General features: G+C 39.7%; 1 protein-coding gene across 1 annotated transcript in view; it reads right to left on the reverse strand.

Moving 5' to 3' along the window:
* Positions 1-2,117: 2,117 nt before the first annotated feature.
* Positions 2,118-20,080, reverse strand: part of LOC134211360 (uncharacterized) — a 167,365-nt gene continuing 149,402 nt past the window's right edge. Inside the window, exons 5-13 of the mRNA XM_062688148.1 lie at positions 8,214-9,057; positions 5,676-6,412; positions 5,448-5,609; positions 5,179-5,382; positions 4,863-5,121; positions 4,537-4,806; positions 4,148-4,478; positions 3,718-4,086; positions 2,118-3,403 (exon numbers count right to left, since the gene is read on the reverse strand). Of these exons, the coding sequence (XP_062544132.1) occupies positions 3,132-3,403; positions 3,718-4,086; positions 4,148-4,478; positions 4,537-4,806; positions 4,863-5,121; positions 5,179-5,382; positions 5,448-5,609; positions 5,676-6,412; positions 8,214-9,057 (3,448 nt within the window). The 3' untranslated portion in view covers positions 2,118-3,131. The remainder of the gene's footprint in view (positions 3,404-3,717; positions 4,087-4,147; positions 4,479-4,536; positions 4,807-4,862; positions 5,122-5,178; positions 5,383-5,447; positions 5,610-5,675; positions 6,413-8,213; positions 9,058-20,080) is intronic.

Here is a 20,080-nt window from a genome sequence, read left to right on the forward strand (position 1 = left end):
AAGCACAGTCTAAACCATCAGCCCGGATCGAACGATGGATCCTGCGCCTACAAAGTTTTGATTTTACGGTCAAATATGAACCAGGCGGAGAAAATCTGGCGGATTCGTTGTCTAGACTTTCAAAGGTCGATGATGCTTCAAAGGAGGAAACGGATATGATTGGTTATCGGGAGAAATAAAGCCATCAGCAATATCAATAGACGAAATTGAGAAAGCAACCATGACAGACGAAGAATTGCAAAAAGTAAAAGAGGCTATTCATTCAGGAGATTGGAACCATCTATCGGAATATAGAACCGTAACCATCCGTAATGAATTGACCCTATATGGAGATCTCGTATTACGTGGAGACAGGATTTTGATTCACAAACAGCTAAGAACAAAAGTGATAGATATTGCACATTTGGAACTCCAAGGAAGCACAGTGATGAAAGCTCAACTACGATGCAAGGTTTGGTTCCCTCAGATGGACAAGGCAGTGGATGCGGTAGCTCGGAATTGTAAGTCGTGTATTATGGCATCGATTCCAGATAAACCCAATCCGCTATCCCAACGAATTCCAACAGAACCGTGGCAAGACTTAGCGATTGATTTTAAAGAGGGGCTGCCGGATAATCTATCACTTTTAGTAGTGATATGTTACACCAGTCGATACGTTCAAGTCGAACCAATGAAGCCCGCAACTACACAAAGCGTCATCGGCGCATTACTAAGGATGTTCAGCAGTTTCGGAATTCCAAGGTCTATCACGTCGGATAATTGACCTCAATTCAGATCCGCAGAGTTTTAAAATGTTGCAGCTGTTACTATCACGAGTCTGGCAACTGGCACCAGAGAAAGGGGATTAAATTTGGGTTGGATTTGAATTTGATTTGGATTTGTTTTAGATTGGGTTTTGATTGTATTTGAAAAGAATTTGGGCTGAATTTGAATAGGATTAGGATTGGATTTGGTTTTGATTTGGATTGTATTTCGACTTCATTTGATTTGATTCCTTTTGCACATTCTCGGAAATTTTCCGAGACAATTATGCACAATTTCCATTACAAATTTGACAAAATATTCGTGCAAATTTTAAACAACTTCTTGTGGAAACTTTAAACATTTTCCTTGGAAATTCAATCAATTTCCTGTGTAAATTCCCAAGGATTTCCCATTGAAATTTAAAGAATTTCACGTGGAAATCAAACTTTTTGACTGAGGAGGGCCGTTTAGCCGAAGGCCACATAGTCGAAAGTTGTTTGGCATAATATGTATCACTTGTCATAAGACGAGTTTGTACCATCCCATTTAATTCCACTACTAGATTGTACCTTGACAGTTACGTATTTCGACCTCAACAGTAAGGTCGTCTTCAGTGTCTCGTACTTGACTTACTGACTCTCGTACTTAAGTGGTGGAATTAAATGGGATGGTACAAACTCGTCTTATGACAAGTGAAGACATTCCACTAAAATGCTCAAAATAGTTTTCTTAACATAATATGTATGTCATTTGGCCGAATAAACCATTAGACCGAAACCCGCCTGGAAAAAAAAATTGGGGAAAATAGACGTAAGGCCGACAATTTCGTTCGGCCTATCAGGTCAACTTAGGCAGGGAAGAATGTTTTTTTTTATAGAAGTCGATTTGAAAGCGAGCGGAGGGCAATATTTGTGATGGTATATATAGCACGACCTTCCTTCTGCCAAACTCCCGTATGAAGGGGGAGGGAAGAATATAAGTGTGGCAGCCGATATATCTCCACTGGCCGACGAGGAACTAGAATAGTGATCCCGGAACTGTAGAGAAAGGAAATTTTATATTTAGCACATGAGGGCCATCCTGGAATAAAGGTTATGAAGAAAAGGCAGCGTGCAAAAGTTTGGGGGTTGTCCATATACCAAGTGGACAGTTTAGGGGGAGAAGGAATATGTCGTTTGTTCACGGTCCATACATATTTTTGAAAATGTATATGAGCAAATGTCTACGCTGGAGAAGGGGGGTATCTGAAACTGAACGAAACTGGTCCACGTGGTATATGGACAGCCCCTTGGATGCACAAGTTGAGCAGTATATCGAAAAACTGCCGTGGATGCATGCTGGTAGCATATCATAAATGAAACACTCGGTTTTAGTAGTAAATAAAATATTTAATAGTTTTTATATGGTTAAATCTAAGGTACAGTTTAAATATACATACATTTTGAAAATATAATACAAAAAAAAACAAAACAAATCGAAACATGACTAAAAGGTGATAGAACGAAAAATGTTAGTATTTTTCGGTAATTTCAATCTGGAGATTCGTATGCTATTTTTTCGTGAAGACTGTTTATGACTAATATGTATATTATATAATCTTAATAAATTATTACTTAAATAAGACAATTTATCCAAAAAATAATCTGATTTAATGTAAATAATACATTTCTTCAAGGAATACTCTCACGCGATTGACTTCGAAAGAACTCTGGTTAACCAGTGTCAAATGTATCAATGCAGCAGGTTTTAGAATAAAGCTTTTATTTCACTCAAGTAACTACATTCCAACCTTATATGTATTTTTTTGCGGTAGGGCTTTCATTTATCGAAATAATAGTAATGGCTTTTCGCGACACTAACATAAGTAAGACCTATTAATATTTAGACTTTTTTTTGTCTTTTCAAAATTCCTCTGTCATATTTTAATATTTAAACACGTCTGGACATATTGTTCTAATATATGCATGTACATAGTTTAACATTTAGGTTTTAGGTAGTTTGCGTTTTTTTTATAATAATGTGATGATGTCTCATAAATAATATGATTTTCAAGCCAGTTTTGTTAATTTGCCTTTTCTAATCAAACAATTGATTATCCAATTATGTATGTTTTGTCTGCTTTCGATTATCTTCAATGAGACGGTCATGTCCCTTCTAATTTTGCTATTATTCCAAAGGTACACACATTCGTATCAAATTAATCGATAAAGTACCATGTGCATAAATTCATATATTGATAATTCTTACTATCGATTAGAGGTTAAAACACCTTCCACTTGCAAAGGTAGAACAAGGAGCTTACACGAGCAGTAAAAGATTAGACAAATTATTTTGTACAAAAAGACCACACATGGCATAGAGGAGCTTAGAACGAACTTCTACAACTTTCAAAGATGGACGGTTATGGTGTCTGAGTTGATGGAACTGGAGTGGTTTTTGGTGGATCCGGTAGCGTTGGATGATGCATTGTTACTGCTGCTGGCACTGCATGGTAGTTCTTTTGGTTTTGGTATATCTTCTGGGATTTTGTTATGTTCCTGACTGGTGGATGCGACGCTGTGAGATTTTTTCAAAAGAGTGTGATGTTTTTGTTGGGGCCAAAGTGGGTTCTCCAGGGCCTCGTCCGGACTCAAAGAAATATCGGCTATGATGCCACTTTCTGTAAACAAGAAAACAGTAACGTAAAAAAGGTGATTAATCCTAGAGATGGATTATTGTCAACAACGGATAACAACACTTTAAAAGAAATGAGAAGGGCAATAATTATAGGAGACCCAGCCAGAACATGGCATGAACCATGAACGTGACATATGGGCGAATATTGCATTTGCCCGAAATATGAGAATCGGTTAAAAGGACATACAGAAAACTGTTAACAAGTATCCTTGACCCATCTAGGATCGTGTCAAATAGAGAAAAAACTCTTTACTTATGCACATTGCAAGAAAACAAAAGAGGTAATATTCAACTTACCCATTGAACATTGGCTCACTAGCGTGGTCGATCGTTGATGTTTCTTGAAGTTGGCCTTCAGAGGCGCTGGAGCATTTGGGTCGGTAATGCTGAGGGTGAGGCGTTTGCAGGTTGTAATACTCGCGGTGGTGCTACTGCTACTAGTGCTACTGGTGCTGCATCCGGACGATACGGCCGAGCTACTCCCGACCGCACTCCCGTTGCTTTTGATTACGGCGTTCGTTTCACAGCCACTGGCCGTTGATCCGGTTCCGGTACTGACAACCGAGCTTCCAGACGATGAACTGCTAACCGAAATGATCGACTGTGGGCGTTTCGAACTTTTCGATTCCGGTAGCGTGCCGATGAAGGAATTTCGTAGTTTTGGAGCTGAAATGAGATTAGATTAGTGGAAATATTGCCTTGAGGTATCGAAGCTTCAATAACTCACTTTTACCGAACATCGAAATACTGATTGATCGGTCATTAATCTGATCCTGACTGGGGCGAATATCTAGACAGGGCTTGCTACCGATACCCATCGACGACATTTCGGCCAGACGTATTTCCCGATTCCGTTTGGCCTGTTTCCATAACAGTTTGGATACTTCTTCTGTCCAAGCGTTCTTTATGTCTTCGCTCATCGTCTGTAGCGTCCAGGTATCGCCGGGTTTGCGTTTGCGGAACCAAATTTCAAATTTATACGGCGAGTCTCCAACGTGTGCCGTCAAACCAATATCCGACGTCTTGATGCTATTCTTGTAGATGTAGATATCCAAATTCTGTAAAATATAATTCGTTAACTACATGTGGGATATGGAACAAGGTTTCGTAACAAACCTTCCTATCCGGAAACCGTCTAGCTTTACTGAACAGGACCAACTCCTCAAACAGGAACACTTGTCGCAGAGATTTCTTGCCGGCCTTTCCTTCCCAAACAAGGAACTCATTCTGTCGCAGCAATCGACCTTGCTCCTTCACGTTCACATCGCAATCTCGTAGCGAATCCATCGCCAGCAAATCGTTACCGTGTCGCAACTGGAAACGTACCATCTCTTCGGCTTTCTGCAGCTCTTCCATGTCTTCCAGAATCTCTGGATTAGTTGTTTCCTGGAGGAATTGAAGTTCGCGGCTAAAGTTCTCAAAACAATCTAACTATGTCTTACCTGCGCTGAGGAACAGGCCTTCATCAGCTGTTGCAATAGCAGCGCGTACTTTCCCATCCGTTGCACCGGCTTCAGCAAATACGATGCCAAATCCATCTTATCGTTCAGCTCCAACTGCTTCGCTTTGAAGAACTGCGTTCCATTTTCGCTCATCAGAGAATCACTTTTTGGTTTGTTCTTGTTGTACAACGCGTACAGGTAAAATTTGGACTCGTGCCGCAGGAAAGCGCTTCCCACCTTGAGTGGGTGGTGTTCGCAACTGCCGACGGAGAATCCGATTAAATTTTTGTACGAATAGTCAATTATTGAATCTTACCTTTCCAACTCGTTGAGGAAATGCTGCTGATGAAATTCGCATATTCGCTCGATGTTGCCAAAGATGACGTTCCGCTGGCCGCGCAGCGCTTGTGGAATATCATCGCGCAGAAGTTCTTGAGTGTAGTTCTCGATTACGTACTGCAGCGATCGCACGTAGTCGCGTTCTGTTCCAATCATCTCGCGCATGATCAATAGAAGCGTTCTGAAAAGGCGTACACATGTTAGTTTCGAGGATCTGAGATATGGGAGGTTTTGAGACAAACGTACTTCTGCGTCTTTTGGTCAAATATGTTGTTCTCTTCGTAATCTAGCTGCAAATTCGACGCGTGACAGTAGAGATGAGCGTTTGCCTGCAGCGGTATCTGTAGATCTAGGGAAGGCTTTGAATTGGCTTCAAAGCAGTCCTCATCTAGGTCATCACCATTGTTACTGAAAAAGCAAACCAATGAAATCAGTATCCAACTGAGAACTTCATTCAATATTAGAATATCTCACCATCCGTTCTTCGGATCGTTGAGGCTTTGGCAGGAACAGGTTCGTTCGAGTTTTTCGTTACCCTCGCAGCGATCGCAACCTCCCAGACCGGAATCGGCCATTTTCGATTGCTCCTCTTCGTCTTCATCGTGGTGGTGTCGGCCGTGATTGTGGTGGCTGCAGTGGTTCCCGTTCGGCTCGATCAGGGATGGTGGTGCCAGTGATTGACCGTATTTCCTCTTCTCCGGAGTGCTGGTGGCTGTGATCGTGTCATCGGACAAGCTTATATCTAAACTGATGTTATCACTGGTACTGGTAGTGTTGGTATCTCTGTTACTATTGTTACTGGCTGATGTTTGCAGGAGGTTTCTGCAGTGTTCAATTAAAGCGGGGATTTCAACCTTCTCGGCTAGCTCGATCATTTCGATTTGAACAGCCTCATCGTGGGGCTTCAAGCGAAGAGATTCTATGAAGTCGTGCAGTCGAACGGCTCCTTCAATCCGTTCCCTGGTATTCTCTAAACGTTCCTTGTACTGGTCAACAATGTCCTTCAATATCTTCAGCGTATCCTTGAGAATCTCTAACTCGGCAGAAGCATCGTACAGATCCCGTCCTTTGCTGATGCACTTCAGTGAGATGAAGTAGAATTTTTCAAACTCTTGACCAGCTACTTTGGCGCGATCGGCAGTTTCTAAGCTAGACGATTCGTTGAAGTTCTGTAGAGTTTTACTTCCATCGTTCCGGATCCATGATATTACCTGCGGGTAGAATGGCCAACATTTAGTATCATAAACAAAATAAATTGAAAAACATAACGTCCGAGTATTAGTAGTACAATTTCAGTCTATCTACATTGTTCCTTGGCCAACATTAAGAGGAAACCCATATTCTGTTTAATTTGCGATTAATTCAAATGAGTTTAAATTGTCAAACTATTAGTGGACGGTGCAAGACAGGGCTTAATATCTTTTTTCAGGATTCTACAAGGAAACTAAATATTATAAGTTGTATGTACACAGAGTAATTCGAATATGTACGATTGATTTCACCATCCACGTATCTATCAAGAGTAATAATAAACATTTCTACATGACTAGTTGGGTTTGTAACTATAAAGTATATGTTTTGTCCATAACCAATACCAGTCATTTTTTTATACTTACCTGCTCTGGAGCATAACCATAACTTGTCAGAAAAAAAAACAATATTTCGGTCTGAACATATTAAGCAGAGTACTTTATTAGAAACTGCTTTTTCACAAAGACACATCTCAGAAGATCGAAACGTTGGTTTGGAAATAACGCAAATGCTTGTTATTCCAAAGGCATTTTCCGGACGATGTGTTTCATACAAGCATTTCGTTGCCAAAAACATTGACATTGTATCTACTTTCAGGACATCAAACTCATTGGAGGTAAAGACGAATAGATACGAACAGCATCACAAAAGATTGAATTTACATCAGAGAGAAAATATGCGAAAAATTCTGATTGTTGCAAATAAGACACACTACATACAGACTTGACAGCAAGAAAATCAGAATCCTGAAACGATGGAGCAGGCGTAAAACGTGTTGAAGAGTTTGCTTCAGGGCTACGTACCACATTTTGACATGGGACACAAATGAAAGTAAATTAATTACTCTGCGCGGCGGGTCTCATCATCAACGTAAACAAAACCTAATCGTTGGATGACAACACGAACAACAACCTATAGAACCTAACGGTAGCCGGACAAGCAGTGTAGAAGGTCGAAAGCTATCAATATCTTGGCAGCCAGTTAGCGTTGTACGGCGGAACTAAGATCGACATCGGAGCGCAGATCAAGAAGGCTTAAGGCTGCTTTTACGAGTTTACGAAATATATGAAGATCCAATCAGCCTAATCATTGCACCAGATCAACACTAACGTGAAAGCTGTGATGTTAACGTCAATGAGACATGGCGTGTATCAGCGGAGATCACGCAAAAGCTGCAATAATTCTTCAACTGGTGTCTACGTTTCATAATTCGGGCCTGGTGGTCTCACAACTGTATCTCGAATGCTGAGCTCCATCGAAGATGCCTTCAGAACCCTATATCAAAGGAACATCGAGAGCGTAAATGGAGGTGGGTCGGTCACACATTACGAAAGAGTGGAGACGAAATCTACAAGCAAGTGTTAGACTGGAATCCGGCAGAACATCGCAGCAGAGGTTCGGGGCTCATGGCGACGAAGCCGCAACAAACTATGAACAAATAAAGCAATGGGAATCCGAAACGGACCCAGGTCCAAGCTAAAACGACCAGCCGCCTCGGGTTGGCGATCTTTCATGTTGTTCCTAGGGGTGCTCAGAACTCACGAGTGAGTGAGTATCAATGAACTAAGTATGACGTACTTGTGAAGATCGATTAAGTGTGTCACGCAGTTTGTATAAAATATCTTATTAGAATGTCAGACAGTGGAAATAGATGGGCGGAACACGTTGTGAAAATGGAGGCCAATGGTCGACAGTCCGGGGTAGCGAAAACGTCACAGTCTCATTAAATTTCCACGAAAGCCTAGGCCTTCCCTAGCTTACCTCATTGATCTCATCGTCCAGGGCACGCTGCCGGGTCATCTCCCTTAGTCTTTCTCTCCTCTGTTCGGTAAGCTGTTCGAGCTTTCGGGCGGCTCGATCCACCTCCTGGAAGATGGTGATCACTTCTCCGAGGCGAGCGTTGATCAGATCCTGCTCGGCGGCACCGTTCATACCGACGACGGTCCGCTGCTGCTTGTGGTGAAGGGTGAAGTTTCCGTTTAGACTACTGCTCACGAGGCGATTGCTATTACTAGTACTATCTAGACTACTGTTCCTAACTAAATTTTTGGTTTGTTTAAGCGTTTGTTTGTTGTTGATAACGGTGAGTTTGTCTTGGAGTCGTTGTATGGTATTTGGTCCTTTCCGACGGAGGGCTTGCAGTTCCGAATCCATCAGCGCGCGGCTTAGGGCGCGATGCTGCGAGTGGAGCTGCCTACGGGTCGGTGTCGTGGCCTGGACCTCCAGGTTTCGTATGTCGTTCAGCACGGTTACCAGCCGGCGGCCTGTTTCCACGCATTGGATCTGAAGGGGTTCCAGGGTACGGAAAAAATCGATCCACTCGCGCTGATCGTGCACGTGGAAGCCCGCACATCGGATCGGTAAATTGTCGGTGCCGATGAAGTTCTTAACGGTCTCATTGTTAAGGTATTTGATGTGCACGTTCAGATTCCGGATGAGTTCTTTTGGTGGGTGCTTGTTGTCCGCCGGATCGTACGACCCGGAAACGTATATCGATCCGAAGGATATATGGCCACTTAGAAGTTGCAGTGCGCTGTCCAGAGTTTCCAGAAAAGCCAGCTGAGAGCTTTCGGTTAACAATAAGTGAATGCAGTACTGTGAGGGGCTGGAATGATAAAAAAGATGATCGTGTTAGCTATCTTCTCGTTCTCCAAACTTAAAGTACTTTTATTGTACATAGTTATTAACTCAACATCCACGACGTTGAAGTTGTTTTGAAAGCAGAGAGTTTATCCTCGTTAAAATTTACATAAATATCGCATGGCTCAAATTACCGTCATCCAGTCGTTGACGAGAAAGACAGCCACGTGCTCGTACCACCCACCGAGGAGAAAAAGCAGTCTTCAGCTGGATAGAGTAAGTATTTTTGTTTCAAAAATACATCAACCAATAACGAAGACATCATTATATCCGGTACGGGCCTCTCAGCCAAAGGGCGAAGCCTTCGTGTCATTTGTAGTAGATTGCAAAAAAGTTTGGATATTTTCTCCACTTACTTGCAAAAATGGAAAATTTCCCCACATAAGCCGAGAGCTTCTTATTTGAAACCTTCTAGCAGACATATTGTCACTATGAATGAGGTTAAAATTAATTGGTCTAGCGAAGCCAAATATTTAGGACTTCTGCTGGACCAAAAATTAACTTTTAAAAATCACATTGAAGGCCTTCAAGCCAAATGTAACAAATATATTAAGTGTCTATATCCACTTATAAAGAGAAAATCAAAACTTTGTCTTAAGAACAAACTTTCAATTTACAAACAAATTTTTAGACCTGCCATATTGTATGCTGTGCCAATATGGACTAGTTGCTATATTATTGAGATAGTTGCTATATTGAGACATTGCAACAAATGTCCAACAAAATAATTTCCAATTTCAAGCGATTGGTCATGGGTTCGATTCCCAGCCCCGTCCCGCATTTCGCAGGACGCTTGCTGGTCACATTATGTAAATTATAGTTTCTGCAAGTCAGATTCCTTCCGGCGTAATAAATTTTGAACAACGGGCGGCGGTGGAATGCACAATTTTGTATTGATTTTGGATATATGACCCTTATGACCTAAATGTGTGGATTCATTTTTTTATAAGGTTTGATAAACTAAATAGACAGATCTCAAAAAGCATAGAAATGACTTTTATTTTAAAGTTGTTCCTACAGAATCACCTGTCTGGTCTGGAATAAACGAAGCTCGGTACCGCTGACGGGCGCAAATTTCGTTTCAAAGCAAAATTGCGCAAATTTATGATATGACCAGCAGAACGTTTGCCCATCGGTCAGTTCTTCGTCGGTTTTATCGTTCTTTTTTTATTGAAGTGAATATTTATTCTGGCTGCGTTGTCCTTCCGGGCTTGTTGAATGCTTTCTCGTTAGGCTCTTTCTTTTTTGCAATTTTATTGTAACTGAAAATTTAGTTTGATCATTTATCATGAACTTGATTTTTTACTTTAATTCAGCCTATTGTTAGCAAAACAAAATCTCGTTTGATAACAAATCACAAAAAAGTATCAAATGAAAGAATTTGGATAGGATTAAAGCCTGTCCACGTTAATTTCGGACACTGAGACAATGTCAGACAATTTGTAGCCATTTTATCTCTTTGGACAAGAAGGAAAACCCGCTGGAAGAACTGGGTGCTGCGGATAGAGCCGCTTTTCTGCGCTCAAGCGAGTAGATGGATATTTTGAAATCACTCCCATAAACAAAATTATTTTGCAGTTACTTGGCTGTCAAACATTTCCCGCTCTTCCAATTTCTCTTTCCACGCTGCATGAGGGCGCACAATTGCGCTAGACTCTACATGACTTTACGATTGTTTACATACATTCATGCTCCAATCAGCTGCTGAATCTCGTGAAATTTCGTTACGAGTGCTTTTTAGTTGCATTCCTACTAAATTTCCACTCGAAATATGATGTAAGAATATTTGTTACAAAAAATACACAACTCAAACAAAGTTTATTTTTATTTTTTCCCCAAATAATAACAATACTTCTCAATATTAGATCAGAAACGAACATAACCACAATCTTCAATGTTTGGCTCCGGCACAATAGAAAATTTTGGCTTCAGTTTGACAACCAAATCGATTCTATCCGCACCACCCAGTGAAAGAATAACATAAAGCGGAAAGATTCAACTGTCGTGTAAATTGATCTTCTCAGTGGTTTGTGAAAATTTTAAAAAATCGCATGGTGTCCGAAATTTAACGTGGACAGGCTTTACCTGGACCGAAATTCCAATAATGAGAAATTTTAAACAATTTTCATCTTCATTTAATTTGACGTTACACATTAACAAGTTTAAGTTATCGATTTTCGTCTAGTGCTGAGCGCCGCGCCGCTGGTTTTACTCAAGCTGCTGCCACAGACGATTTTGGGTCAAAGCGCCGCCGATCGTAATTTCATCATACCGACGACTAGCGATATAGGGGAACTGTTCTGTTTTCCATCTCACTGCACATAAATTCATCTCTTCGCAAAAACAAAGAAATACAGCACCAATCTCGTCGCTTCTAAGGTAATCAAGCGACAGCGATCTTCGTAACTAGGAAGATGCAGCGCACTAAGGAGTATTTCAGCCCAAATCATGGCCAAAAGTCAAAAACAATATTTTTAGATATCTCCATATTATTTTTCGTTTTCGTACTCTCAAATAGTAATACTAACTTGCCCTGGGATTTTTGGATCAATATTGATTAATTGTGAGCAACGCTGGCTGTCAAAACTTCACCATAATTTACATGCCAGTTTTATCGCAATTGTACATGGAAAAATGTTCATGTTTTATCGTGTTTTTCTGGGTTTTATTGATTTTTAAGATGAAAATCAATATAGGTACCAATAATGAGGGTATGTAAAATCCTTTCCAAGCATGATTCGATCTAAAATTGTTTTTAGGTGATCCATAATGATGATAGACTGCGGTGGGCCGGGCACGTAGCCAGAATGTCGGACAGTAATCCGGTGAAAATGGTTCTCGACAACGATCCGACGGGAACAAGAAGGCGAGGTGCACTGCGGGCAAGGTGGATCGATCAGGTGGAGGACGACTTGCGGACCCTCCGCAGACTGCGTGGTTGGCGAAGTGCAGCCATGGACCGAGCTGAATGGAGAAGTCTTTTATGTGCAGCACAGGCCACTCCGGCCTTAGTCTGATGATAAATAAATAAAATACTGATACTAGTTTTTTTTTTATCTTTTTCACAATAATATGTTTTACAAAATAAAACTTTTGATTAAGTTCCAAACCCGATCAAGCAACAAAATTGTCAGCGTTGGAAAGATTGGAGTTTCCTCAATAAGCTCCATGAAAAACATTTCACGCATCCTCACGCAATCGTGAGTTGTTTTTATTTGAATATAGTGAAGTTTTCTAAGAAAAGTTAGGCGAAAAAATAAATATTTATGATTTTAGCGACAAAGCTCATAAAATGGCTTTCAAAGAAGAGCTGGACTTTGATGAAAAGCATACGCATTTTTCGGATGTAAAAGGTTGTTAAGAAATAAAGCGGTAGAAGTGCAACGAATTTATCTGATCTGGTCCATTGATTGTAATATCCAGGGACTTTAACATTATTCGATAACAAATTTATATAGTCGAAGTGAACAAACAAAGCACATAATCAGAAATCTTAGTAAGTAATAATTAAAGAATGAAAATTAACATAAAAATCATACTCAATGACAGAAACAGAGGAGGACACCACTCGTCGCAAGCACGCTGTAGTTCCCAAAGGCAGCGTTCTTACGCCAAGTGGTTCTCTACCTAATAACAAAAACTGACGCCGCCGGTGGTCATACTTCACTACTAGTTTAATACAAAGAGCACTAAAACAGAAAAATACGCTTTGCTGTTAATTAAAGGCATTTACAGACAATAGTTTTGGCCACGCTTTTACACTGCGTACTCCTATGTGCAGCGGGTCTCTCCAGTTTAGTCTTCGAAGCGCAAACCGCAGGAAACCCCGGTTGAATAGATTCAATCAGGCCTGGGATTTCTCACCTTCATACAGAAAAACCATGCGACAAAACCAAAGAGAAAACAGTCACCTCAAACTAGACAACACCAGAGTCTATCATATATAGAGTTACGCAAAGAGTGAAGCCAAATCTACCTATTGAACTGTCAAATCGTCTACCTATCGAGCAAAGTAAACACATGCTTGTTGGTAAGGCGGAAGTATTGTTATCGCCTAATGATTTTTATGGCGAATAAAAACGCATGAACTGAAATGTATTAGATTGGTTCTAGAAAAAGCTTCAAAAACTTCAATACACCCCCCCAATAAAGTAGCAACAAGAAACTCACGTGTTTGCACTCTGTGGGTGACTTGGTTATCGAATTAAAAAGCTTTAGCAGTGAACACTCCCGTGAAGTCACTTTAAGGGTTGAACAAAAATGAAAGTTGCAAACATAATAACAAGAAGATCATTCAGAATAAGTGTAAGAAGATGCTCTTTGCGCAACTCTATATAATATACTCTGGACAACACAACCTAACCAACGTAGCTCGATACAGCGTACTACTGGTCTCTCGCTCCGACAAGACATTTTGAATCTTGTCACATACTTATTTTGTTACGATATATTTGTCGTGTGACGCTTTCCATCGCGACTAAGGTTTTGCACAACCAGACGGATTAGAATAGTTGTCATGGTTATTGACAAAAAAGTTCGTCATGTCACCTTTGAATTTTGTCGCGACAAAAATTGTTGTCGTTGTCAGCAAAATGTTGTCATTATGAATTGATGACAAAATGTTAGGAAACCACTGAAATGGTGTGGTTTCTGGGTTTTACAGCAGTTGAAGTCGAGCTCGTTATAAAAACGGCTAATATGTACGGCATAATAATAATGTGTCGAATTTTGGTGATTTTAGTCCAGCTCCTCCTGTTTAACCAAAATGCGTCATTTAATTACATATCTAAAATGTATGTTTAAAAATCACGAATGGTTTGAAATTATCTATATCCGGAAATCTTTTAAGCGGACCATTAATACTCGAGCACACAAGCTGTTGTATTTTGAACATCATAAACCGAAAAACATATCACGCTGTACATAGCATAAACAAACCCGCATGAGCGTTTCGTGACCGTACACTTATTACGTAAGCACTTATGGAAGGAGTACTATAATTTTCTTACTCTCCATATAAATAAAAAATAATGTGTAAGAAAAAAAATTTACATTGGAGGGGGTTTCGAAAAACACAGAAAAATGCGCCGTAATAATTGTACGGCCCCACAACAGCGCGTGGCTAGCGATTAAAATTTAATACTCCACCCAAGTTAACGTGCAGTAATTCCAATCAATCAAAAATGTATCGAATGTTCCTTAATTGGCCCTAATGTAGGATATACGCATAAATAAAATTCCGTATTTCTCTTATACATAAAATATTGCAGTCAAATAACCGTCTATCAGGCAATTGCTACAAACGGTGTACCGGTTAAAATCCATTGAAGTCGATATTTACGCGGACGATTGATTGTACTGCGTAAGTCAAAACCGGTAAATTACAAAACCGCGTAAAATGACTTTATCAAAAATCGCTGTTTCGTGCTCCGATTTTTTCAAAACCACGTGAACAAAATCGGTTGAAAACAGCATCAATACAAAACCCGCTTGAAAAGTACGACAACTCCATAAACCGCGTGAAAAGCGAGCAAACTTGCGTTGCGTTAAATGGTTCAGTTCAAGACAAAATTTTCAAAACGACTTATCTGCTTTAGTAAACAAAGATTCAAACGACGATTTGACGAATCTGATAGCTCTCCCACGCAAACCAACACCATCAACAGGCAGCGGAATTCTTCACATAACTATCATCTGGTCGTGGGGATCCAGTCGTGCGACGGAAAACTGGAAGTTGACAAGTTTTTTTTGACTGACCATGTTTTTATGTATCTTGTCAGGTGTCACTGACAAACGCGACAATTCCCAGGCCTGGATTCAATACGTTCTTCGCCGTTGTTGTAATATGGGCTCCATACTGACGAACAATACTCTAATGTAGAGCGCACCAAAGAACAGTACAGCGATTTCAGACAATAGTCGTTCGTGAAATTTTTCGCTGTTTTCATGACAAAGCCCAGGGTTCTAGACGCTTTGTCGACAACGTATGAAAGGTGGTGTGAAAATGTCAGTTTTGAGTCTAAAACCACACCCAAATTCTTTTCGTGATTCACCCGTTAGACTGTAGTTCCCAGCAAATGGTAATCGAAGATAATCGCCTCTTTTTTGCGTAAAATGTGATAACGGATTAACATTTTGTCGGATTAACAACCATCCGGTTCGTAGTACACCAATCATCGAAAGCATTGATTTGACCTTGGAGAGTATGGCAATCAGTAACCGAGCAGATACGTAGGAATATCTTTAGATCATCAGCAAAAGAAAATTTGTGGACCCTTGATGGACATCATTGAAGTACATGATAAAAAAACATTGACTTGCATTGTAACGTGCCAGTTTGACCTAACAAATAATATCATCAGTACTTATAAATTGAAGATGATTGCTAGTCTCAAATAAACATTTGTTGGTTCTCTCTGCAAGAACAGCTGATCTGGCAGTCAACCTACAGGCAATCAATCAAGCTCAATCTCAAGCAATATTAAATATTTATCTATTTTCCCTCATTACGATGGCAGACTTTGCTCGGGATAATACCCCCATTTTTTTTAAAGGATTTATGAAGAAATTTCTAAAACAATTTCTGAAAAAAAATCTGAAATAAATCGCGAAGGAATTTCCGAAGAAATTTTCTTCAAATTACTTTTTTGAATTTTTAGAGAAATGTTCTGATGAATTTCCAAAAGAATTTCTGGAAGTCTCTGGACGAATTCTTGGAGGAATGTCCAAAGAAATTCTTGGAGAAATTTAAGAATGCCAGAAATTCCTTCAGGAGTTTCTTCAAAAAATCCGTTAGAAATCTGTAAGGAAATTCCTGTAATTTTGTCCTAGAATGTTAAAAATTCCGGAGGAATTACTAGGGAAATCCACGGGAGATTGGAAAACCCGATGGTATCCAAAGGAATCCCTGAAATAATTTTCGAATGAGTAAATGAACCAATTAAGTCAAAAATGCTGGTGTCCCACCATTACTGTGATTAGGAAGAGCATAAAGAACGGGATTCTAAAAAGGTTCATAGGGTTCTGAAACGAATCTTTGTATTTTGAATTTGTGTTTTTAATTTTGGAATGCCGTAGAGCATGGGTTTCCAAACTGTGGGTCGCGAAAGACAAATCTTGATTCATACCTTTGTCACTATTTTGTCTCACAAATCTATACCAGCTTTTAGTTTACGATCTAATGAATAATTCGATGTTTAGAGAACAACATCAAGGGCCCTCCTCAGCCGTGCGGTAAGACGCGCGGCTACAAAGCAAGACCATGCTGAGGGTGGCTGGGTTCAATTCCCGGTGTCGGTCTACACAATTTTCGGGTTGGAAATTGTCTCGACTTCCCTGGGCATAAAAGTATCATCGTTTTAGCCTCAAGACATACGAATGCAAAATGGTAACTTGACTTGAAAAACCTCGCTGTTAATATTTGTGAAAGTGCTTAATGAACAATGAACACTGCTGCGAGGCGGCTCTGTCCCAGTGTGGGGATGTAATGCCAATAAGAAGAAAAACAAGAGAACATCAAACTTGACGAGGCCAATGGCCTTCTTTTGTTGTGAGATATTTGGGCAAATACAAAAACGGTGATTACACCAGTATGAATACCTTTCTCTCGAACGTAGATTGGCTCAACATTATCGATCAGGACCTGAATTCTTCAGTTATTTCATTCAGCAATATTATGTTGTATGCAATCGACCAATTCATTCCAAAGCGTGCCCGAAAATCTGTGCCAAATCCCCTTGGAGTAACAACCGCCTCAAACGTTTCAAACGATTTAAACGAACTGCTCTGCGAAAATACTCGAAGCATAAGTCTCCGTATTGTAAACAAATCTACATCTTTGCCAACTCCCGTTACAAACGTTTAAACAAAAGGTTGTTTTCTTCATATCAACGGAAAGTTCAATTAAAACTACGGCATAATCCTAAAGGATTCTGGAATTATGTCAACGATCAAAGGAAAGAATCGGGCCTACCTGCTGTCATGTCCAAAGGTGGCGTTGAATGCTCATCTACCAAAGGGATCTGTGACCTATTCAAATGTCAGTTTGCAAGTGTTTTTGTTAGCGAATCTCTGGATGTGCAACAAGTTCGCAAAGCCGCTATTAACGTTCCCGTTCGTCCTCCGGTTGGACATCATCCGATTGTAAATTCTGAAGTGGTTGAAAATATTTGCTCCTCAATTAAGGCCTCAACAAATCCTGGACCCGACGGTATTCCTGCATTTGCTTTGAAGAAGTGCTCAGAAAGCTTATCTAAACCTCTCTCTAAGCTATTCAACCTATCCCTACAGAATGGAATGTTCCCTGACCACTGGAAAAAATCTTATGTCTTCCCTGTTTTTAAAAAAGGAAACAAACGCGAGGTTAGCAACTATCGTGGTATAGCCGCATTGTGTTCTGTTTCAAATTTATTCGAAAAAGTAGTTTATAACTTTATATTCCATAACTGTCGCGATTTCATCTCGGAGCATCAACATGGATTCATGCCGAAGCGCACAACAAATACCAACCTTATCGCTCATCGCACAAGCTCTACAGAAAAGACAACAAGTTGATTCAATTTACACTGATTTCTCGGCAGCTTTCGATAAAATCAACCATGATATTACTATTGCAAAGTTTGAACGTCTCGGTTTCTCAGGATCTTTCCTTTGTTGGCTTAAATCCTATCTAAGCGGTCGTGAAATGGCTATTAAGATTGGCGATTGCACCTCATCGTACTTCTCTGTTACTTCAGGTGTACCACAAGGAAGTCATTTAGGACCGTTAATATTCCTTGTTTACCTCAACGATGTTAATCGACTAATTGATTCTCAGAAGCTTTCCTTTGCCGACGATTTTAAACTTTACTGGATTGTTAATGATGTTCAGGATGCTTATTTCTTACAAACTCAGCTCAATGTGTTCATCGACTGGTGTGAAACAAATCGTATGGTTCTCAATGCTGATAAATGCACAGTGATTTCATTTTCACGCAAGCGCTCTTCTATCGACTACTGTTACAAGATAGGGACAGCAAATCTTAAAAAAGAATGTGTCGTTAAGGATCTAGGTGTACTATTTGATTCAAAACTATCTTTCATCGATCATGTCGCTTTCGTATCCTCCAAAGCTTCCAAGATGCTTGGTTTCATTTTCCGTTTATCAAAAGATTTTAGGAATATCCAATGTCTGAAAGCCCTGTATTGTACTTTAGTAAGGTCGATTGTAGAATTCTCTTCAGTCGTTTGGGCACCGTTTTAAACAGTGTTTCGCGTATCGAGGCAATTCAACGCAAATTTGTTCGTTTCGCCCTAAGGCATCTCCCCTGGAACGATCCAAATAACCTACCCAGTTACACCGACCGCTGTAAGCTTATTGGTTTAGAATTGTTAAGTGAGCGTCGTGACGTATCCAGGGCTCTATTTGTTGCGGACCTTCTACAATCCAGAATTGATTGCCCACATTTGCTCTCCCTGATAAATCTAAATGTTCCCTACCGCCAGCTTCGACTCAATTCATTTTTGATTCTCCAGGGTGCACGCACAAATTATGGGCATAATGAACCATTCACTTGTATGTGTCGCATTTTTAATCGTTGTGCAACTGAATTTGATTTTCATATCTCTCTCCAACCTTCGGAAAACGTTTTGTCGAATACTTGCCGCCCCCCAAACCAATACACTCTAATTTTAATGTTTAGTTAGTCAGGATATTTAGTAATAAGAATCTACAAATTGTAATAGTTTTAAGTAAACATTGTATCTGTTGGAAAATGTAATTTCTGTGGATATGAAAAGAAGAGAAGGTTTTGCGCCCGTTTGAGGAAGGGATATGCTCTACTCAAGCGGGCTTTTCCCTGCTCCAAAAATAAAAAATAAAAAATAAAACAAATAGAATGAAGTTCAATACAATCCACATCTAATCAAAATCCAATCCAGAACTAATCCAAATCAAATCCAAATCCCATCTAAATCCAAATAATATCCAATCAAAATTTAATTCATATCCAAATCCAATCCAATCTAGTTCAAATCCAATCCATATCAAATTTAAATCCAATTCAATTTTAAATCTAATTGAAATCCAATCCAATCTAAATCCAATTCTAATTCAAATCCAAATCTAATTCAAATCAGTTCAAACTGATTCGGTTAGGCGGCCCCCACCGATGGGGTTTGATAAAACGTTTTGTTCTCGCTTATTTCATGTTAAGGACCATATTTTTTTCGCACAGCTGTGCAAAACAAGTTGAAATGCATCATCAGAACCGGTGCCCCCCGCAATTGGGGCTTATTGAAAGAAATTTATCATGGGTTGTAGCCCCCCGAATCAGTTCATTATCGTAACAGCTACCGAAAACCGTCTCTCACGGTATGCTACATATCGAGAGTGTATACAGACATGATAAGTGAGCGATTTTCTCATTCTCATTTGGATTCAAACCCTGAATGCAATACAAATTCGATCCAATTCCATCAAATCCCATCAGCAGTCTAATCATATCCAACTAAATTAAATTTATATCCAAATCCAATCCAAATCTGATTCAAATTCAATCCATATCAAATTCAAATCTAATTCAATTTCAAATATAATTGAAATCCAATCCAAATCCAATCCGAATCAAATCCAAATCTTATTCAAATCCAAACCCAGTCAAAATTAAATCCAAATCTTATTCATATCCAAATTCAAATCCAAATCCAATTCAAATCCTTTTCAAATCCAATTAAATTCCACATCCAATTCAAATAGAAAAAATACAATGATGGGATATGAAGCAATTTATTATGAGAAAAATATATTTAGCTATTTAGTGGAATGTATTCAACCGTCTAAGACGAATTAAGTACTCTCCATGTAATTCTACCAATTAATTTTCGATATCTTTGCAGATACGTATTCCGACCTCAACTGTGTGGTCGTCTTCAGTGTCTCGTACTTGACTCGACTTGTCTAGTCGAGTCGACTAGTCTAGTCGACTAGTCGAGTCAAGTACGAGACACTG

Source organism: Armigeres subalbatus, chromosome 2 (genome assembly GCF_024139115.2).
Source record: "Armigeres subalbatus isolate Guangzhou_Male chromosome 2, GZ_Asu_2, whole genome shotgun sequence".
Lineage (NCBI taxonomy): Eukaryota > Metazoa > Arthropoda > Insecta > Diptera > Culicidae > Armigeres > Armigeres subalbatus.